The 24060-nt window shown below is 36.4% G+C and overlaps 1 protein-coding gene across 1 annotated transcript; it reads right to left on the bottom strand.

Moving 5' to 3' along the window:
* Positions 1-1132: 1132 nt before the first annotated feature.
* On the bottom strand, positions 1133-22172 carry LOC138323636 (uncharacterized). The gene is made up of 13 exons (XM_069268382.1): positions 21960-22172; positions 19363-19553; positions 18215-18345; positions 16732-16871; positions 15923-16065; positions 14925-15069; positions 14491-14576; positions 13646-13792; positions 12632-12749; positions 12166-12219; positions 8122-8574; positions 4127-4567; positions 1133-3038 (listed from the first exon to the last, which is right to left on the bottom strand). Exons 1-13 carry the CDS (start codon positions 22006-22008, stop codon positions 2455-2457), a joined length of 2682 nt encoding a protein of 893 aa, XP_069124483.1. The 5' UTR covers positions 22009-22172; the 3' UTR covers positions 1133-2454.
* Between the last annotated feature and the right edge of the window lie 1888 nt (positions 22173-24060).

The raw sequence follows: 24060 nt of genomic DNA, 5'->3' as shown, positions 1-24060 counted from the left end.
TCTGTAACCATGGAAACATTGCTGAAAATGGCAGATTTTTGTGTAAGAATCGTTTCCGGAGCACAACTCTAAAACCAGCAGAGATACTTCCATGAAACTTCATAGACACATTGTTCTTATGGTCTAGTAGTGCCTTTTGCTATTTTTAGGTTTTCACTTTTTGTGCTTTTTTCTGTAACCATAGAAACATTGCTGAAAATATCATATTTTTGTAGCAGGTTCTTTTCCGGAGTATAACTCTAAAATCAGCAGAGATATTTCCACGAATCTTCATAGACACATTCTTTTTATGGTCTAGTAGTACCTTTTGCTATTTTTAGGTTTTCATTTTTTGCACTTTTTCCGTTACCATGGAAACATTGCTGAAAATATCATGGTAAATGTTACTTTGCAAAACTCCACCCATCTTTATGTATATAGTCTAATATAAATGTCAAGGCTGTATACCTGATTCAACAATTGCAGCCCAGCTCTACTTGATTTATACTCCATCTCTCTTTAGCTCAACTTCCTTTTTCCTGGTTTTTTTTTCCATACACATAAGTCTCCACAATCAATTTTACTTCAGCTTTGATATCTCCATTGGCGGGGGATCTGAATGACTATATCCTTGTCGGTTTTAAACAGGTTACTTAATACAATGTGTTGGTTTGGATTGAATTGTTTGTATATCTAAGACTATACCACATTATTGTGGAAAACTGAAGTTGATGGAGAAACATGTCGTTAGGGCCAATATCTGGTATTTGCTGTAGAAGATGCGAAACATTGTTATAGCTTGTTGGTGTCATGGCAGTTTTTATCAATGGGGATGATTTGACCTTGTGCTTTACCTACAATCAGTAATGCTAATGACCTGCTCAGTGAATTATGGAGACCGCCGAGGGTTTGTGCAGACCCTTTGACGCCAAGGGTCTGCTCAGGGCTCGTCAGTGACGCTTAGGGCCTGCCCAGGATGTGTCGTTGACGCAGAGAGTCTCCACAGGACACGCTGTTGACACTGAGGTCCAATTCGTGTCACGTCAGTAATTTTCTCACCCTAACTGTTGTTGAAGGCAGACATCCAAGAAAATATACGATTTATACGATTTGATATATCATCATAAGCAAACATATCAAACACACGTTGAAAACGTGTTTCCAAATTCATTTTTATTGCAAAAACAAAAATCAACAACAATCTTATGAATATCGATAAAACTCAAAACCGTCAATAGTATGCTTTGTTGAGACATATGAACGGTTGCTGAAGCAAATTAAATGTCTACATTGTTAGTCAAAAACGAACATAACACCCAAATTATTAGTATCTAAATATTTAAATAAATTAATTTTTATAAGTCTGAACGTACAAAACACCTTGTCACCCCGGCGGTTGCCTACTACAATATATACTCTATTCGCCCTAATAAGCAACCCCAAGCAATTGTCCCAAGTTCTGTGTATCGAGGTTTCCTATGCCCCATCTACATTTCAAAACAACATTAACTTATCGATCATTTAAGTTATTGTATAAAGTTAATTACTAATATCTGTTATAGGCCTGACTGAATTTTAGGTAAAATTACTAGGTCGCAATAAATTGGCTAAAGGACATTTCTACTAAGCATCCATTTGAAACGAATTTTAGTCTATGGACGGTTTTTACGACAAAGACGGTAACTCTATGTTACTTCATGACGACTATCATTAGAACTTTTGTACAACAAATGAATAATACTTCGCGAAATTTCATACTATGGACGCATAACAAGATGATGGAATGATTAAATGAAAAGAAGAGAACATGTTTCACATTCCATAGCAGTGAACACCTGTGTAAATGATAAAAGACAGGTTTTTATGATACATTGCTTCACACGACACGTCGACGCCTACCATATGGCCGTTAATTGGTAGTTTGTGAGAGGCTGAGAAACGGGCCGCTCTTTGTTGTAGCCACATATCCTGATCAGTGCCGTAGTCATCCTAGGTAACGCTGTCTTATAACCCATCCGGTTCACTGAACAACAATATCCACAAAACAAAATAATTTTTCATTTGTGTTCAGAGTACTCGTCACTGTCTTTCTGTTGTAAAAATCAGTGTTCAGAGTGTTCAGTGTTCTCCTTTCTTCCACAAGTTGGGAGAAAGGAGAACACACCGTTCTGTATACTTTTCTTTGCCGTATCATGCCGATTAAATTCCTACATGTCGTAATACATTTCCACAGATGGTGTGATGATATATTCCATTCAATGACGTCTCAGCTACGTCCTTGATCACAGCATATCACAAATTACGTAATTTATTTCTAAACATTAGTAAATAGTGGATTATATGATTTCATTTGCAATTTGGTATAAATACCAGTGTTCTTTCATTTTCCTATAAATGCAATAAGTAGAACGTTTTACGATACGTTCGCGCTTAATATGCAACATCAACGTTATACAACTATTGTGCTAGGGTTGACTACTCTTTGTTCGGTCCGGGTTCAAGGTTCACTCCAGAGTCAGGGCTCGATCCGGGTTCAAAGTTCAGTCCAGCCTCAGTGTTCAGACCAGGTTCGAGAGCTGGTTCTGGATTTGAGATTGCATTTGCTAGTTTAAGCTTCTGCTGAAGTCGTCTCCATTTCTGGACGATTTTGTAAACCTTGTACATATAATCAGCATCCAATACGACCACGAGGCCGAATGTCAACGACAGGAGAATGGCGCCGATAGAACCAACCATCGTGGCGGAAGGACGTTCGTCTTTGGCCGAAGTCTTCTTCCTAATAGTAGACGACAATGTCGACTTGTCAACTGTGAGTTCCTTTGCCATTTGCTCTGCTTTTTCTTCCGCTTGTTGGACGGATATAGTTGGCTTTACAGGGGTGCACGCGCAGCACTGCATGGCCGTGGTGGACGCCATGGCGGCAATGGTTGACACCAGAGCAGACGTGGTGGTGGTAGAAGGCTGCGGAGTGGTGGTGGTGGTGGTGGTACTTGTTGAAGTTGTCGTGGTTTCTTCGCAAAGCCTTGTATCATTGACAAAATCTCCATTGAAAATATCTTCTGCAATGATATAAAGACAGGCTATACCCGATGTTTAGAATGAAACATTTTTTTTAATATTTAAAAAAATTGAGACCATATTATTGTAGTGCAAACAAATTCTGCATAGAAAACGGAGGGAGTACATCTTAAACCGATTCGTTTTTCATTGAACTAGAGAGCTGTTTTTCCATATTTTTCCACATTATTACACATAATGATTTGACTGGCGTGCTTTTAAGCTCCTAGCAAGAATTATATATATATATAAAAAAACTTTTCAATGCAATTTATTGACATTGTTACTATTAGTTTGTCTTCATGGAGTTTTCCTCTATAATGTTAAGACGGAGGCAAACAATATAGTGATTGGTAGGAAACGCTTACATAACCAACGCGTACTGAACGTAAGGATTGGAACTGACAGCGCGTGGATCTGACAGCGTTTTGTGAAAAAAACCCACAGCTGATGTTGACCTTACGGGTCCAAAAAACGCTGTCACTAAAAACTTTGTCAATTATTAGGTAGAAACGTTGTAAGCCATTTGAATTTGTCGACATAAAAGTACAATTAATACAAAATATTATAATAGAAATAGCCAGGAGACAATTATGGGGTAAGTTACAAAGACAGCCGTCGTTAGTGCATCCTCGATACTCCAGGGCTTCCGATCACTTACGATCTCTACACCCCTGGACTATCTCATAGTGAAATTGAAGGCAGCTCAGCGGAAAACATTTGACCAATCACAGGCTAGCAAAGATTTCCTTTGAAGACTACAGAGAGAGCGACGCCTAACATCAAAGACACACAGTCAACCACAGTGTACCGTTATACGGCTCTTTTGATGTACATCAAATGACTAAATTACCTGTTCTATTCTGTTGCCTCCAGTTTTACTATGAGATAGTCCAGGGGTGTAGAGATCGTAAGTGATTGGAAGCCCTGGAGTATCGAGGATGTCGTTAGTGACGGCGTCGTCTATGTCAATAAACTTCCAGATCACCATGGGGTTGGAGCAACAAGAACAACAGTCGGACGCAGATAAAATTAAAGGTATTTAAGAAAAAAATAAGAGGCAAGCATGACTATTTATAGATTCACTTACCGTTCAGAATACAGGCTTTTATGATGACGGCTGTTATGTTGTGGTACGTCCCTTTAGTACCATCGATTATCCTCACAGCATACATGTTTATTGCAGTGAAGTTGGCCACCAGCTCGTCTCCGATGATTGTCGAACTATCCGATGGGAGTTGGTTTACGACGTTACTGTAGTAGCCGCCCGTGTACTCTATAGTCACACTGTCCACTTCCCCAACCACCCGGATGTAATTCACAGGAAGGTTATTCTTCCTGACGTCGGCGAGGAGAAGGACAGTGATGATCAGTGGCTCTGCAAATGAAGCCCGCGTGAGGTAGAGGCTACCGTCACAGGGCTTGACAGGGGCAGGACTGATGTCGATACTGGAACTGTGTATTACAATGTCTTCATAGGAAAATCCAGGTGCAGAAGCGATCAAATCCACAACATTTGTACATTGGTAACCTAGGTACAAGAAAAAACATTCCATTTCTAAATCATGCACATTTTTATTATTTGGGGCAAATTATCATTACTGACTATTTCTTAAACTACATTATCATATGTATATATATAGGGATTGGATTTCGTTTTTATGTTAACCATGCTTGTATGGAGCAATTCCTCTAAGAATATATTCTATGGGGCGCGTTAGCGCCCCATATTGAATATATTCTTAGAGGAATTGCTCCATACAAGCATGGTTAACATAAAAACGAAATCCAATCCCTATATTTACACTCACGCGACTTTTTCTTTATATTTTATGCAATAAAATCGTCATTTGAAAGTGACGTAATTATTCAATAAAAGTCGGTCAAAAGTGGGAGGAGCTTACTCAATTGAACAGCGAATGATGACGCTGCACGTAAGGTAGAATTATTCATCCGCGACGACAAAAAAGTTCAATATTTTAGTGTAAAATAAACATGACAAACAAAGTAAATTTCAGAGATAATTTTTTTAATCAGATCAGAACTTTAAGTAGGTATTAAATTTTGCAAAAAGTTCATATATAGCGTAATAACATAAAGCATTTGTTCTCGGCCACATGTGTGAACATGTTTTCCGAAGTTGTCAAAACACCAGTGTTCAAGTAGCGAAATTTGTTTGAGATTGTCGTCTGACTTGACGATATTACATCCTTCGGAGCCATGTGATTATATAATCTACGCTTATATCCATCGCCATCTAGGCTATAGATGGAACAACTTCACTTGTGTTCGATGGATACAATGTATTTGTGGTGACGCGTAACTGTCAACACGTGGATTACTAGCGGTGCATGTCTTATGATACACAAGATTAAATTCTCAAAGAACATAGACAAGAGGATATGTTTATAACTGACCTCTATCAGAAGGTCTCACGCCCGTCCACCCAAAAGACTCGATCGTATGACGAACACAGACACAGAGGTAATGTTTACATTTGACACCCATCATTTTTAACAAAAATGAAAGCACGTCGCCCCGGTCGGGATATTTTTCCGTTTCTTTATACAATTGTTAATTTAAAAATTGTTTGAATCATATATAAATATAAAACATTTATTTATTGTTTACATTTTTCCAAAATTCTATGGAAAAACAACAATATACACGTAATGTTGCATCAAAATGTAAACAAAGCGATGTGTTTGTTTAAAAAAAGTAGTCCTTTTACGTTGCATAGAACATTTTCTTACGCAAGTTCAAAGTTCAATGTTACCATGCAGTTATGGTAAACAAAATCGGCTAGTATTAGCGTATAGTGACCAAGCATAGCAAGTGTAAATATAAATAAATGCTAACACCAATGGTAAAAACTATTTTCATAAAAGACCAAAATCTCCTTGCACTACGTTACACTTATCACCACCGAGTACCCATGGATGATTGCACTACGTTACACTTATCACCGTCGTAGACCATGATTGATTTCACTAGGTTACACTTATCACCGTCGGAGACCGTGATTGATTGCACTACGTTACCCTAATCACCGTCGGAGACCATAATTGATTGCAAGATACGTTACACACATCACCGTCGGAGACCCATGATTGATTGCACTACGTTACACTAATCACCGTCGGAGATCATAATTGATTGCAAGATACGTTTCACTCATCACCGTCGGAGACCATAATTGTTTGCACTACGTTACACTAATCGCATTCGCAGACCATAATTGATTGCAAGATACGTTACACACATCACCGTCGGAGACCCATGATTGATTGCACTACGTTACACTAATCGCTGTCGCAGACCATAATTGATTGCAAGATACGTTACACACATCACCGTCGGAGACCCATGAATAATTGCACTATGTTACACTAATCACCGTCGGAGACCATGATTGATTTCACTAGGTTACAGTTATCACCGTCGGAGACCCATGATTGATTGCACTTCGTTACACTAATCACCGTCGGAGACCATGAATGAATGCACTATGTTACACTCATCACCGTCGGAGACTCATAATATTGATTGCACTACGTTACACTAATCACCGTCGGAGACCATGATTGATTTCACTACGTTACACATCACCGACGGAGACCATGACTGATTGCACTACGTTACAGTTATCAGCGTCGGAGACCATAATTGATTTCACTAGGTTACACTAACCACCGTCGGAGACCATGACTGATTGGACTACGTTACACTAATCACCGTCGGAGACCATGATTAATTTCACTACATTACGCTTATCACCGTCGGAGACCATGATTGATTTCACTAGGTTACAGTTATCACCGTCGGAGCCAATGGTTGATTGCACTTCGTTACACTAATCACCGTCGGAGACCATGGTTGATTGCACTTCGTTAAACTTATCACCGTATGGTTATCGAGGGTAGTGCAATATAATTAACCGTGGTTATTCGACGGTGAAACCGGAGAAGAAAATATGAAAACCTATCCTAAGCATTAGCTGTTTTTCATGTTAGATAATAGATAACGATATGTAACGGTAAACTAAAGCGTAGGCTTTCAACATCAATATAACCAAGTTCTATAGTGTGTGAATTGTCCTTTGAAATAATAAGTCGCACATAAATGACAATATTTTGATTCGTCTCAACTATGATCAGTTAAATATCAATGTTTACTTAACATCAGAAAGATTAAGATTAGCTTTCGAATTGCAAGATTTTTGAAAAAAATGTATTTACATAGCTTCAGAAAAATGCCCGCTATGATGGGTGCGGTAATACGCGAACATGGGCATGGATTTCGTTTCGCTATAGATATGGAGGATTTCGTTAGATGTATGTTTAAAGGCTGACCACGTGCATTGCGTGCGTTTGTTGGGTTTCACCAGTGAAAGTGTTACTTTTACATTTCATTGACTAGATTCCTACCAACTTATGTATACGTGTTTGCGGGGTTCTCTGAACTTTTAGAGAGCTATAGGCTTCATAATAACAAACAGGTGGCAATGGTCGCTGGAGCGAATACGCTAAATGTCGTCTGGAAAAACGGTAAGCAATGAAAGAAATGATGATAATATATCTATCTATCTTTTCTTTTCGTTTTTGATGATGAGGCATATATAGTTTGTTTGCAGCTCTTGCGTTATCAATTAAACTTATTTCAGTTTTTATAAAGGCGAAAAATTATGTTTATCGATATTATTTTGTTGATTTATGTGCAGAAATTATCCTATGAGGGCATTGAAAGATGGCCGAGAAGTATATATTCTGCATTCCTTCATAAGGATCACAGGTAAGTGCTTTATATGTAACATCTTGACCAGGTAACGCAATTAATGGAGCATGACCGCCCAGTGTCCGAGTGAAAACACGTACAACAAACCAAGCGCTAATGCGTATGCATGACGGCCATATACAAATCATTGGCCGTCATGCATTTCCTTGCAGCCTAGAACAAGATTGTATTGCTGTTCTGTGGTTTTTATTTTTGTTTTTGAAACATTTTATTATACACGCCAGATCATGTACTATTTAACAGAAAAGAAGAACAAAGGAAAGGTCGAGTCTTCTATACACTCGTACTTACCGGAATACTGAGTATCGAGTGCACATCCCATAATATACATCTGGAAGACGTAAGGTTCGGATGATATAACCGAGTCGGTGTTTATTTCCAACACAAGAAGTTCAGTGCAGGTGAAAACATCGCTGTTTACCAACAGGGTTGCATTGAAATCATAGAACCCGTTAGAATGTCGCCATGCCGTAAGTGACCGATTCTCGAAATTCCCGCTGCAACTGCTAGCTTCCAAATGTACCTCTGACGCTGTTGTTTTAATTTCGACGTGAGAAACATATGGGAAGTTCGCAGACCTATATACCATTATTCTAGGACTAGGAAATGGCCTTTGGTTAGCGTGTATCAACACCCCGCCGCGGTTGATTCTGGAGACGTCGTTACCATACCAAGGGTACCATATGTCGATGTTGGAGTCGGGTATAGGGTCCACCACGGCCACGTCTTTATACTCACAAATATCTAGTGAGAAAAAGTGTAAAACATATATTCTGTAAACTGATCAATTCGTCGATTGAAAAAAAATAACAAATTGTAACCTAATCGAGACATATTGCCGCATGTTTCACAAATGGAAGAACAGCTCACTCAAGATTTATTTCACTGTCAGAGCACACACTCAAACATTCAAATTCATCTAAACTGATTCCCAATTCAAATGTCAAACGTGTGAGCAATATTATCCAACCGCTGCCATCAATAAAAAAAATATATTGATAATTAATAAATATGATGGAAATGGTAATTCGCAGAGGTAAAGTTTCGCAAATACTTGGATCGCAAAATTCGCTAAAGTAAATCACGCGAAAAATAAAGTTGGTTTACAGCCTATTACAATTACAGAGGTGAAATGGTGAAGCTGTCTGAGATCAAAGGACGGTAGACGCTGGATGAATGGTTTTGCAAATTAAGACCTCGATCAAATAATGCATTGACAGAAAGGTATATCCATGTACCCTTGATTCAGTAGCTCAAAAGATATCCCCTGCTTCTTTCGTTGTGATTGGAACAACCAATTATCACGTCAGCCATCGTTTGATCGATCATCGTTTGATCGATAAACATGTTAGGATAAACCTACAACGCACAAATCTGGCCCCAGGATCATAAAACAGTCTTAGACTTAAGTGTTTGCTTAGCCAATCAAAAATGACGTAACGTTTTGTAACATTTATCTGTGAATGGCTATGTCTAAACTTAAGACTGTTTTAGATTGCTTCGTGATTTTTGGGCATGGGTCTTTAAGTAACCCCATTGTTCTTAAACATTGTGGGACCTGTACAAACATTGTAGAGCTTGTTCTAAAACATTGTGGAGCTAATTGTTCCAAAACATTGTAGAGCTTGTTCTAAAACATTGTGGAGCTTGTTCTAAAACATTGTGGAGCTAATTGTTCCAAAACATTGTAGAGCTTGTTCTAAAACATTGTGGAGTTTGTTCTAAAACATTGTAGAGTTTGTTCTAAAACATTGTAGAGTTTGTTCTAAAACATTGTAGAGTTTGTTCTAAAACATTGTAGAGTTTGTTCTAAAACATTGTGGAGCTTGTTCTAAAACATTGTGGAGCTAATTGTTCCAAAACATTGTGGAGCTTGTTCTAAAACATTGTAGAGTTTGTTCTAAAACATTGTGGAGCTAGTTCCAAAACATTGTGGAGCTTGTTCCAAAACATTGTAGAGTTTGTTCTAAACCATTATGGAGCTTTTTTATCAGTAGTCGAGAAGAACGTTGTATGGGATGCTTTGACTGTATTCCTGCAATGCTTCCTTATTTGTAGGGATTCTGATAAAATCGTAGTCCTGTCCCTCTCTTAGCTCTTTTAACTCCCCCAGACTGAACCTGCGCTCACTCACTCTAACTGCAACGGACTTAAATGGGAACTTGAAAGAGTTTGCCTTGAAATTTAGCATGCTTGTTCGAGTCATATTATAGCAGCCTTTGGTTTTTAGCTCACCTGGCCCGAAGGGCCGGTGAGCTTATGTCATGGCGCGGCGTCCGTCGTCCGTCCGTCCGTCCGTCCGTCCGTCCGTCAACATTTCCTTTAAATCGCTACTAGTCATAGAGTTCTGCATGGATTGTAACCAAATTTGGCCACAAACATCCTTGGGGGAGGGGAAACAGAACTTGTATAAATTTTGGCTCTGACCCCCCCGGGGGCAGGAGGGGCGGGGCCCAATAGGGGTAATAGAGGTAAATCCTTTAAATCGCTACTTGTCATAGAGCTCTGAATGGAATGTAACCAAATTTGGCCACAAACATCCTTTGGGGAAGGGGAACAGAACTTGTATAAATTTTGGCTCTGGTCCCCCGGGGGCAGGAGGGGCGGGGCCCAATAGGGGAAATAGAGGTAAATCCTTTAAATCGCTACTTGTCATAGAGTTCTGAATGGATTGTAACCAAATTTGGCCACAAACATCCTTGGGGGAAGGGGAACAGAACTTGTATAAATTTTGGCTCTGATCCCCCAGGGGCAGGAGGGGCGGGGCCCAATAGGGGAAATGGAGGTAAATCCTTTAAATCGCTACTTGTCATAGAGTTCTGAATGGAATGTAACCAAATTTGGCCACAAACATCCTTTGGGGAAGGGGAACAGAACTTGTATAAATTTTGGCTCTGGTCCCCCGGGGGCAGGAGGGGCGGGGCCCAATAGGGGTAATAGAGGTAAATCCTTTAAATCGCTTCTAGTCATAGAGTTCTGAATGGAATGTAACCAAATTTGGCCACAAACATCCTTTGGGGAAGGGGAACAGAACTTGTATAAATAATTTTGGCTCTGGTCCCCCGGGGGCAGGAGGGGGGGGGCAATAGGGGAAATAGAGGTAAATCCTTTAAATCGCTACTTGTCATAGAGTTCTGAATGGAATGTAACCAAATTTGCCACAGACATCCTTTGGGGAAGGGGAACAGAACTTGTATAAATTTTTGGCTCTGGTCCCCCGGGGGCAGGAGGGGGGGGCCCAATAGGGGTAATAGAGGTAAATCCTTTAAATCGCTACTAGTCATAGAGTTCTGAATGGAATGAAACCAAATATGGCCACAAACATCCTTGGGGGATGGGGAACAGACCTTGTATAAATTTTGGCTCTGACCCCCCGGGGGCAGGAGGGGCGGGGCCCAATAGGGGAAATAGAGGTAAATCCTTTAAATCTCTACTTGTCCAAGAGTTCTACATGAATTGTAACCAAATTTGGCCACAAACATCCTTGGGGGAAGGGGAACAGAACTTGTATAAATTTTGGCTCTGATCCCCCAGGGGCAGGAGGTTCGGGGCCCAATAGGGGAAATAGAGGTAAATCCTTTAAATCGCTACTTGTCATAGAGTTCTGAATGGAATGTAACCAAATTTGGCCACAAACATCCTTTGGGGAAGGGGAACAGAACTTGTATAAATAATTTTGGCTCTGGTCTCCCGGGGGCAGGAGGGGGAGCAATAGGGGTAATAGAGGTAAATCCTTTAAATCGCTACTAGTCATAGAGTTCTGAATGGAATGTAACCAAATTTGGCCACAGACATCCTTTGGGGAAGGGGAACAGAACTTGTATAAATTTTGGCTCTGACCCCCCGGGGGCAGGAGGGGCGGGGCCCAATAGGGGAAATAGAGGTAAATCCTTTAAATCGCTACTAGTCATAGAGTTCTGCATGGATTGTAACCAAATATGGCCACAAACATCCTTGGGGGAAGGGGAACAGAACTTGTATAAATTTTGACTCTGGCCCCCTGGGGGCGGGAGGGGTGGGGCCCAATAGGGGATTTAGAGGTTAATATTAAAATTCCTTCAGAAAAGAAACAATGAACCTGTATTCAGAACATTACTTGGCATTACAAACCAGGTGAGCGATACAGGCCCTCTGGGCCTTTTGTTTTCATACAGATTATCGTATAGAGTAAAACCCCGGGTACTCTTTTTATTTTACCTGGATCATAACTTTATAATGTTATCTAATAGCGAAAGAAAAGATTCAAAGGTCGATAAACTGTGCACAAGAGAAGATAATGTTATATGATAAGATGACTCCCAAGAAAAAATGACAGAGCTTAATTAAAATACTTACTGCTTTCAACTACTTCCGCTTGAAGAACAAATCTGGAAGGAAATATAACATTACCTGAAAGCAAAGTAAAAAGTAATGTGCAGTGTAACAAATCAAATTTATGTATTATTTGTAATAGTCATAGATTCAAAGGAGAACACTTGCTTATTTTCTTCATCAATAAAAGTTTAACAGTAATCTAATCATACATTATAAACGTGTCTTGACTTAATGCCCGATTTCTATTTCCATGATAATCTTTACCGGGGTTGAAGAAGAAACTTTGACTTCTGGAACTTTTTGTCTTCAATCCCTTATCAGTTTACATAAAGTATGGTTTGCTCGAAATCAATGAAACAAGAATAAATGTAAACAAACTCCGGAATCCCAATCGGAACACGTCATTTCCTCCGTCATAGAGATCTCGTTCTGTTTCAAAATATAACGTTCGATAAGAATGTGATAACGTTTGGTATGAGATACTCACTTTTGCTGAACGTGAGATTAACATCCAAGGGCGCATGCAGTGCGGTCTTGTTGCTTAAAATCATGCAGACTGCCATTAGTCGATCAACATAAACAGTGCCATTGTTGTCTTGAAGATTCTATCAACATATACGGTAATTATATTTATGGCTTCTTATCGGTGAATTATTTCATCATACCAATTTTACAACATTCATTTTATTGATAGCGTATGAATTATATAACTTAAAAACAAACTGCGCAAAAACGAAAAAAATACGACTCTGTATTTGATACCTGAAATACAGCATGGAAAACATATTAAAAGGTTTGAACATCAAAATACAAACAGATAAAGGTTTTTCCTGAATGATGGTAGGGTCAGAAAGGTTGCAAAAGAACAACATTTTGCTTTAATGGAAACTATAGCAACCGGACTGTACCATTTATCAAAATAATTTTAAAAAACTGGCGATAACTACCCCCTGACGATAATTCCCTCCATTGCTCTAGTACATTTTTTTACGTATGCCTCTAAAAACAATTTCTTTGACAAATCAAGATTTTTCAAGCCCGATTTTCCCTTCAAATGTTAATTTCTATAAAACGCTAGACGGCCATATTTAGTTGAATATACGCAGATGAAGCGGTGACCGGGAATGTATAAAGACGAACGATTGTAAATCAATTTCAATATCCAAATATTTTATTTGTTTCATATTTCTCTTGTTATTTCATATATTTTACAAAATGCACTTCGGAATGAAAACGATTGGTTGAGAGAAAAGCATTTGTTTGTCAGTTCAAATATGTAAAGTATGTCAACCCTTCACAAAATACCTAGTAATAATATTGTTGACGTTTTTACATTCTGAAAGCTTTACTAACAAACTCGTATTTTGACGATATGGAGTATTTAAAGTTATTCTTAAACAAACAAACTTTTAACGATTAACAATTTAAACTCTTAAGATATTCTTTAAAGCTTATTATGTTTTGAAATCATCAAACATACAATCGAATAAAATTGACTTACAAACTTGTTACTATGATATGTAACGGTGCTGTTACATGGTGTCTGTGAATGCCGTATCCGCAAATTCATCCACTGTTGGTCATCGCCAACTGCTATCTTGGTCAAGTAGGCTTTACCGTCATTGGCCACGACGCTTGTCAAATCAAGCTGTCCAAAACACAAAAATAAAATTCTTATAATAGTTCTTATTTAATTATATCGAAAATATTTATTAACGTGATATGTTTCATTGTCAATGACGATGACAATGCCTACAAGACAGTTACATTGAAACACTGTTAAGTATTAACGAGCAAAATAGTAAAAGGGCTTAACCGCTATTTCAGGTATAGTTAGGTAATAGTAAACATTAACATTTCTAATATTTTATAAATGAATAAAAGGAATATTGATTCGCTTACGTACGTTTTCATATAATATAGGGAAAATAGTCCAGACTTTTAAATCTTAAGTAAGTATCTTAGGTAACATGTTCATGTATTTACAAAGCATTAAATGATCTATTTATGTAAATATCAGAACTTTGCAGACAATCTTCAATTTCCATAATTATGACAATGCCTATATTTACTAATTTTGAAGGTCTTTGCTTTAAAGTTGTTAAGATTCGACCAAGAAATCCAATTATCAACGATGATTTAATCCACATGATGGAACAGCCATTTCTAAGGTGATCAATTTATGTGTCAACGTCAACGTTAATGACGTCGTCATAATTTTCACGTTTTGGGATGTCCATTATATCGCTATAGACGTTACCCCGACTTCCTTAGTTTACAGTCATTGTGACAAACAAATGTAAATTATGTCTTGTGGGACTTCACAACCATAAACTGATAGCCTACCGTGACTTCTCCAGACATTGGTAAAGTGACGCTGATCATAGATCTATTTTCCTCCTCAGTAGAGAATCCCTGGTCTACAGCTTCAACTGTAAGTATTTAGACAAACACTGTACATGTTTAACTGGATATCTTGACCTTCGTTTCTAAACACCAACCACTGTACAGTTAGTTATTTCACATGTATATGATCCAATACTACTATTTCACGAACAAAATAATTGTGTTTTTTATGTTCATGGATTTGACCTCACAAGAATTTTGTTACACTGCTGTGTACACGCGCCTGTTAATGCGTTCGTTGGTTCCGAATTATAGAAACACAATTTAACAATTACTGATGGTCAGCTTATTGTATATTGTTGGTTCTAAAGTTTCCATTACTTACTCTTTGGGCCATCACAGAATATTTTTGTGATAAAATTTGCTATACATACATGCGTTGATAATGACGAGATGTGTTTCATTTCCACATCGCTGTGAAGCGTCTCCTTCACACTCCCTCCCGCAGTAGCTGCTATCGGACACATCCAATCCGGAAGTAGACAGGACACCTTTGAAACAATTGCACGCGTGGCCCGACTATAAATAGTAACAGAAAATCTACAGATGAACTTATACTTATGATAAAAATGAATCCATCAGACAAACCAAAGATAAGGACGCTTTTAAACCAGTCCAATATTTCGATCCAACTATCAATCCATAAAACTCTTATAGCGATGGGAAAACATAGAAAACTACGCAATAAATTAATGCTTCTGTTCAGTTGTTCGGGAAGGTTAATCTGTTGTTTAGTAAAGATAAATTGTTATTTCGGATGTGTAAATTGTTGTTTTTGAAGAACAAGCTTTTGTTCATGAATGATATGTTGTTGCTATGAAAGGATCAATTGTTGTTTAGGAAGGATAATCTGTTGTTTTGGAAGAATAGGCTGTTGTTTTGGAAGAATAAAGTGTTGTTCAGGAATGATATGTTGTTGTTATGGAAGGGTAAACTGTTGATTAGGAAAGATAAGCTGTTGTTTAGGAAAATTGTTCCTGAATGACAATTGTCAAATCGGCCTGATGATCTGGTCTAATTGTTCAGTGATAATTGTGTTAGTAGAAATGAAAGGTAAATGACAATCGATAAATCTTAAGTGTAAAAGCAGATTTAGATAAAGATTAAAAAGAAATAGACAACAGGACGAAACATATTTTAAATAATAATAAATAGAATAATTCAGTATAAGTTTACTGCTATCGATAACGAAACCTCAACCCTCGGTGGATTTCATGAACATCTGACCCTCGACACACCTCGGATTGTATATTCATGATGTTCCCCTCAGATTCTATGATCAGATTTCCACTAATCAATATCCCCACAGACTTCAGTATAACTCATAGATAAGGCTAATCTAAAATTTCATCACCCTAACTAGTAACTATACCGTCCCATCCAAGGTGTACAGAGCGGCTGTTTTATCCCAACGGCGGTAACAAGCATAGAAACATTCCTCTTGATTGGCTACGTTCAATGTTGTTGTGTAGATCGAAGGTCGATGTGTTGGGTAGTACACACAATCCCGGTTACCTTAAAGTAGGAAGTTCAAGGTCACTTGTCATGTTTTTTGCTCCTTTAAGTATTGATTATTAATATTACAGTTTACAATTTTCTTCCTCACATTATGACGTTATCCTCACAAATGAGGGATGAGGAAAATAAAAAGTGCTTGTGAGAGCAGCTAAAACTGCCTAACCATAATTTAACCAATAAACCAATATGATAAAAATACGGATTGAGAAAATGTCCTTCAATTCTACTTCAGAATTTACTTTAGACGACAACAATATATTTTTAAGGTATTTTAAGCATTAACTCTGAAGCTAAGAAGATCAAACGTACCCTAAAGTAGCTGGAATTTTGCGGTTTCTTATAATAACTGTTAGGAATATGTATAAGAAATACATTTTTACGTCATATTTCAGGAACAATTGAAATTTGCCCACGAACCAATTTTATTAAAACCAAATGTCAATTGTAGCAACATTAATGTAAACCCTTGAAATACAGGGTTCATATGGGCCATAGCACAGGCCACTGGGACCTTTTGAATTTTGTAAACGTATTTCATATATTTGCATTAATGCTGCTATATATACATTTATTTTTAATAAAAATTGTTAGTGGGCAAAGTTCCATTGTTCGTGAAAGAGTTCCTTTCAAATCGATATATTACACGGAATAGATTCACCACACCTGATGCATCTGGAATCCTATAATGGCCTTCAGTTACATCAAGTATCAGTCTATTATCCCCGTCAAGTTGTGGCAATATGCCAAATTCTATTTTTCTTGGATCATCATAGTCAGCTTTCAAGAAATCCATACCCAGAAATCTGTAAAAGAAAACAACACCCAACCATTACATAGATATTTATTCATTTACGTTGTATTACAGAACCATGCGCTTCAAAAGAGTATGCGTCTGGTAAGTTTACAATCTATGTCAAAACGAACTCGAATTACAATAAAGTGTTAGTAATTGGCCACAAGATTGATGAAGATAACAAACACAACTTAAGTCCTGGAAAGGGGCATACAATCTGACATGAACATGTAAACTTCATGTTGGCCTTAACAAAAAATAAAACCTAGCGCTTGGCATATTTTCCTTTAAAAATATATCATTCCTTTCTGTTTATGATTCAATTGAATAATCTAGCATTCCTATGAGTCTATTGTGGGTTTGACATATACAAACAGGTTCCATAAAGTTGGAGGAGGTTTCTGGTCTATATCAAGGTTTCGATTAGAAATGTTAGATGTCAAACTAGTAGTATTTGTTGTGTATTAAAATGCCCCATCCTTTTTGCGATATGACCATATAATTACCATTTTGGATACATAACCTGGAATCATATTATATTTTAGAAGGGCTTTTGGTAAAGACTTTTACATTTCTAGAACAGCAGGCAGGTTGTATTTAATTGAATATTTTTTTTAGTAGTTCTATGCTTTCATCGTTGTCACTTGCTCTTACTTTTTCGGAACGTATGGTTCTATTATCCTTGTACATTTTCAAGATACTCTGTATTCTTTTGTTTCTATCTTATCCTTATTACCCTATTTGTATTTGACATTGAGTTCTGCTTCTGAATCGACATCATTTATTTTAAAGATTTAGAGTTTGATATTTTTTGTGTGTTAATATGTCTCAAGTTTGATCAATATGCCCCAATATGTTGGCCAAGTCGAGTGAGTATGCTCAATTCTGAGGTTTCGGTTTGTTACAAGGGTTGAATATATTTTCTAATCAGGAAAATAAAAACATTTTCGTTTTTGCTTTATAACTGTAATCTAGTATGATACTACCCAGTAAGAGATTCAATTGATTTGTTCAATACGATAAGCTATTTATATTAGCACAGGAATTTGCTAAACTAATCAATTAAAATTTAAATAGAAGAGGACATTTTTTCCTATTTTTAAAGTAAGATAAAATTACATTTATAAGACGAATGAAAAACCAAATGAAAAGCCGGATACCAGTGGAACCCCGATAATCCGAATACGTGAATCCGCGTTCCAAACCGTCCGGATTGTGTATTTTCCGGACATCCGAATTCCGTATACGTGGTCAATAATATAATATGTTCGCCGATACCGTATTTCCTTCCGGATTGCGAGTTTTCCGGATTATCGGCATCCGGATTATCGCGGGTCCACTTATTACTATTACCCTGTTAATTTGTATGTGGTATTGTTGGATCCAGTTACGTTCGTGAAAATATCGGTGATGTTGAGCGCATTCACATCAAAATCTTCCGAGTGGAGAACCTGGCTTAGACTATTAAAAGCTGATATCCTCACCTGAAACATGGAATCATTTGTGCCGATCTTTTATCATAGGATAGTGTTGTGCTGGAAATATGCTGTTACTTTGAAATTGTTAATATTGTGAAATAACATCGTTATAGAATATCTAACATCTTAATTAAGACGTATAAAGAAGGAACGTACTCCATAAATTACTTTCGCCGCTATTCCTAGTAGGTTTCCGCCAGTAAAGGTATTATTTTTTAGCATGTAGACTTGTTAACTGGGGTTAACTGTATTGATTTAGACTCCATTTAATGATGTTACGAACATTCGTTTTGATTATGCAAAGTAAAACATGAATGAGGTGAATGTGTACCAAGAATAATGGAATAGCTATATATACAATACCAATGTCATATTATAAGACTCTTTCATGTGTGGATATGAAGGATAGGGATATTCTACCCGAGGGTCACAAAATGTACTAAAACCCGAGGCTTGCAGAGGGTTTTGCAACATTTTGTGATCCCGATGGTAGAATATCCCTTTCCTTCATATCCACTTATGAAAGAGTATTTTTCTTTCATACCTCGACGTTTTATTGCAATTTTACAACTATCCTGCCATTTAGAAATAAATTCGAAGAAATCCACGACTGAAAGTCAATTTCCATACATGAAAAATTACGTAATATTTTCAACACAAATTCCGTTGCTTGCAACTTTTATAGTAAAACCAGTCAATTTTGTGAAAAAATGTTAAAATTTTACCGAGGAAATACAGATTTTGTTGACGCCGTGACGTCACGAGGCTTTATTGCATGGGTAGCCATGCAATACAGCCTCAGGCGACATGAGTTTATTGCCCTAGACCAGCCAGTATTACACGTGTAGGTATGAAAGAAAATAATGTTTAATGTTTTTCATGATAAAATAGTGTTAACAAATAGGGAATCGGCAAATGATAAGGCAAGTACCTAACGCGCTCAATGTTTCTAGAATAAAAAAAAAAAGAAAAATATAAAAACATTTTTAAGTCAATTTGATGACTGCTATAGATTCTCGTTACCTTGGTGACGTCGAGACTTTCCCAGTTGTCCAATAAGGGACTGCGATAGTCAGAACCACATGGGATATTAAACATTGACCACCAGGGGGCGTAAGGGTGGTAATACTCATTATATGAACTATCTTCCAAAATTTCGATAGGTGCCGATGCCGAAAACTTCGTGACGCACATCAAATTCTGCATGCAGTGACCTGGTCAAATTATAAAGACGTCTAGATATCGCTATGAAGTAAGACACAACATCATTTAAATGGCTATAACGTTTCCGCAACTTTTTTTTTTACAATTTTAGCTGTTAAAGGATATTGATAATTTTGTCTCAAAAGCAATTAGCTTATCGGTAATATTACGCTTATCTTTATATCCTAAATAATTTTAATCATATGAATTACATGTTAATTTACATAATGCAGGTTTCCCAATGTGATATCGCATGTCGAAATGAACCTTCTCTGTTAATTTAGGTTGGTGTTTAAACATTTAAGGTCTTCGATATAAACGTTATCCTGACTTTATAAATGTTATCAATTGTTTCGGAAACGTAGTGACCTTTTGTTAAGCATCAAATAACCATTACTACGGTATAAAAGGCATGCATTAATATTTATATTCATAATAACAAACTACACTGTCTGGTATATTATTCAAAATATGGTAAATTGATTTTGTTAGTGTTTGTTTGTCAAGTGAGTTCAATGACAAAAGCATGGTTTGTCCATCAGTACTTTATCAATGATAAACAAAAACAAAATTAGCGCTATCATTGGTTGCTCTTCTTTTATAAAGCATACTACTAGTACATTTGTATTTATTTGCATAAGATATAGACGTATTAATCTACATAGCATTGATTACGAATGGAAAACACCTCACAGTGAATGTTCAGTCAACCAATGAAATGTGTGAATCCATGTACATACGTGCAATAGGCACCTGAAAACACACACCAAAATTTAACCACCCCATTTGGGTAAAAAAAAAAGCCAAAATTTTCCGACGTCAAAATATACATTTCTAACTTACAGTTGGGTTTGTAACGTGCGTGCGTGTCTGGGGAGATGCAACATGATCATGTTCTTTGCTATAATGGAAATTTTACCCTTTGTATAGTGCTATCTTATTGAAGTATGCTACGGAACAGGCACGTCCCGCCTGTTCATATTATACTGACAATTGTATCACTTCCTTTAAACTGAACGCTAAGCAGGGTGTGTCTCGGCCCGGGGACACGTTAAGTAGGAAGAATAAAAAAGATAAGATCCAAGATTGGCTTGCTTTTTACGGTCATGCAATGGTGACAACAAGTAGAATTCTTTTTTTTGTTAGGTTTCAAAATTGATTTTATTCCCAAGCAAATTAGAGGGATGCCTGGGTTGGGACCCTGGGTTCATCCCTCTTATAACATATAACCTCTCGCAAGTGGTCTCTTTCACTTCTTTTACTCGATCTCTTTCATTTCATCACATTTGATTTGCTCCATTTATTTTGCAAACTCATTCATTGTACTCCAATACAAGTACAATTCTAACGCCCTACCTACAGGGTAGACTTGTTTTAGCGCATTTTTTCTGAAGAAAAAGTGCAAGTTTTACGTGGAAATACTCGCGTGTTCTAAGTTCTGTCCATATTTGTTATAAAAGGTTTCAACTTTGCTTTTTTTAACATTTCACAACACCCCGTTTGTTTCCTTTACTGAAACCGTATTCATAAAAATACAGTTATTTTTAGAATGTTACAGAACATTAAAATGCTCAAAAAGGATATCATACTTGTTTGCACTCATATTCCAACAACTAGTGATGACATCATGTGGCTTTCAATATATTTTTTTATTTCATACAAAGATTATTTTAAATTCTTATTGTCAAGGTTTCACTGTTGTCATTTTTTTAGGAATTTTGCATATTGAACATAACACTCTGTTTTGAATACTATCTATGCTAACAGGTAAACAAACCAAAGCCTGATATGTTGTAAAATTTGGAAAACTGAGTAATGAAATCACTAGTGGTAATCACTTTGGTAAAAAAAGCATGGAAGAGTGACAGATATCATCCATTTTGGACGAATGGGCTGAACTCGGATGAGGAAATGATATCACTAATGTGCTTTTATGTAGTTAATGTAAGGTTGTTTTACTATGGGTTTCGTCTGTTCGTCTTTAAGAGGCATGAAATCATGAATCCCAAGGATATAGATAAGCTTCTGTAGATTGTGGTTAACATTTAGTTTTGCTTAGTTTACCTAAGGACCAAATTTTATTGAGAGGTGAGAAAAACAAACATTTCCAGAATAAAAGACATTAAACCTGATTCAAAAATTCTGTTGGTGTTTCGGTATAACGTTTCTTCACAAGAGAATTCAACATTAATTTCATGTTAATTAAAAAATTCATGAGAGAAACATAAACTTTATATAATGTACATATGTATCGAACCAAAATTTATTACGTTTGATGTTCATGGGCTTACTATTTATCTATGTCGTGTGCAAGTTAAAAAGAACAAATGGATAAAACTGGGGACAACTATTTTGTCCAAGCAATTTGTATAACTATAGAGATACATACTGAATTATGTTCAAAACAAAACACTTACCTTCAAATGGGAGAACAAAGATAATCACGGCTGTGATAATCCAGGCCATGTTGTAAATCAAAGTTAGTTCCACTGTTGTGATCTATGGTTACAAGCGCAATAAAATATTACGTAAAACATACCGTAAGCTCCATCAGGTTCTCAAACCTATAAACCCAGTTTAAATGTGCCATCATCTTTGTCCACGTTTAAATGGGCATTATTCAAATAGGAGATAATAATGCCTGCCTCAGTGGACAAAAGTCCTAGGTTTGATTTTCGGATAGTTCAGTAAATGTGACCGGATGGAGCTCAGAGAATGATTCTACAATTAAAAAAATCAATCATTGTGTATGTATGACTGAATACTGGGACAATGCTACTGATGAAAGAGAAATACTAGTCATAGCTTTTCTCTGTCTATTCTCTAAACATGAATATAGCTTTACCTGTACAAACAATCAATGCTCACTATTTAAACACTGCTGTAAATCAAGGGATACAGTATAAATATTATACATATCACTCTAAACAAAATGTAACTAAAAACAATGAAAATTCAATATTATACACATCACTCAAAAACTAGCAAAGGTACATCAAACATGACAAATGTAACTAAAACAATGAAAATTCAATATTATACACATCACTCAAAAACTAGCAAAGGTACATCAAACATGACAAAATGTAACTAAAACATTGAAAATCAATATTATACACATCCTCAAAAACTTGCAAAGTACATCAAACATGACAAAATGTAACTAAAACAATGAAGATTAATATATATCACTCAAAATCAAACGTACACAAACATGACAAAATGTACTAAAACAATGAAATCAAATTACAATCATCAAACTATCAAACGGTACACAAACATGACAAAATGTAACTAAAACAATGAAGAGTCAATATTATACATATCACTCAAAAACTATCAAACGGTACATCAAACATGACAAAATGTGACTAAAACAATGAAAAGTCAATATTATACACATCACTCTTAAACTATCAAACGGTACATCAAACATGACAAAATGTAACTAAAACAATGAAGAGTCAATATCATACATATCACTCAAAACTATCAAACGGTACATCAAACATGACAAAATGTGACTAAAACAATGAAGAGTCAATATTATACATATCACTCAAAACTATCAAACGGTACATCAAACATGACAAAATGTGACTAAAACAATGAAGAGTCAATATTATACATATCACTCAAAACTATCAAACGGTACATCAAACATGACAAAATGTAACTAAAACAATGAGGAGTCAATATTATACACATCACTCAAAAACTATCAAACGGTACATCAAACATGACAAAATGTAACTAAAACAATGAAGAGTCAATATCATACATATCACTCAAAACTTAGCAAAGGTACAACAAACATGACAAAATGTAACTAAAACAATGAAAAGTAAATATTATACATATCACTCAAAAACTATCAAACGGTACATCAAACATGACAAAATGTAACTAAAACAATGAAAAGTCAATATTATACACATCACTCAAAAACTATCAAACGGTACATCAAACATGACAAAATGTAACTAAAACAATGAAAATTCAATATTATACACATCACTCAAAAACTATCAAACGGTACATCAAACATGACAAAATGTAACTAAAACAATGAAGAGTCAATATTATACATATCACTCAAAAACTATCAAACGGTACATCAAACATGACAAAATGTAACTAAAACAATGAAGAGTCAATATCATACATATCACTCAAAACTATCAAACGGTACATCAAACATGACAAAATGTAACTAAAACAATGAAAATTCAATATTATACACATCACTCAAAAACTAGCAAACGGTACATCAAACATGACAAAATGTAACTAAAACAATGAAGAGTCAATATTATACATATCACTCAAAACTATCAAACGGTACATCAAACATGACAAAATGTAACTAAAACAATGAAGAGTTAATAGTATACATTACACTCTAAAATATCAAACGGTACATCAAAACATGACAAAATGTAACTAAAACAATGAAAAGTCAATATTATACACATCACTCAAAACTATCAAACGGTACATCAAACATGACAAAATGTG

This window comes from Argopecten irradians, chromosome 5 (genome assembly GCF_041381155.1).
Source record: "Argopecten irradians isolate NY chromosome 5, Ai_NY, whole genome shotgun sequence".
Taxonomy (NCBI): domain Eukaryota; kingdom Metazoa; phylum Mollusca; class Bivalvia; order Pectinida; family Pectinidae; genus Argopecten; species Argopecten irradians.
Note: the sequence above shows the minus strand (reverse complement) of the source record. Positions and strands in the feature narration are given on the sequence as shown.

Excerpts from the sequence above, each read along its gene's own strand:
- LOC138323636 (XM_069268382.1), bottom strand. The coding sequence starts at position 22,008 with ATGGCCTGGATTATCACAGCCGTGATTATCTTTGTTCTCCCATTTGAA. Across the intron at positions 13,793-14,490 it reads CAATGTCTGGAGAAGTCACG|CTTGATTTGACAAGCGTCGT; the intron begins GTAGGCTATCAG and ends TGTTTTGGACAG. Across the intron at positions 8,575-12,165 it reads AGCGGAAGTAGTTGAAAGCA|ATATTTGTGAGTATAAAGAC; the intron begins GTAAGTATTTTA and ends TTTTCTCACTAG.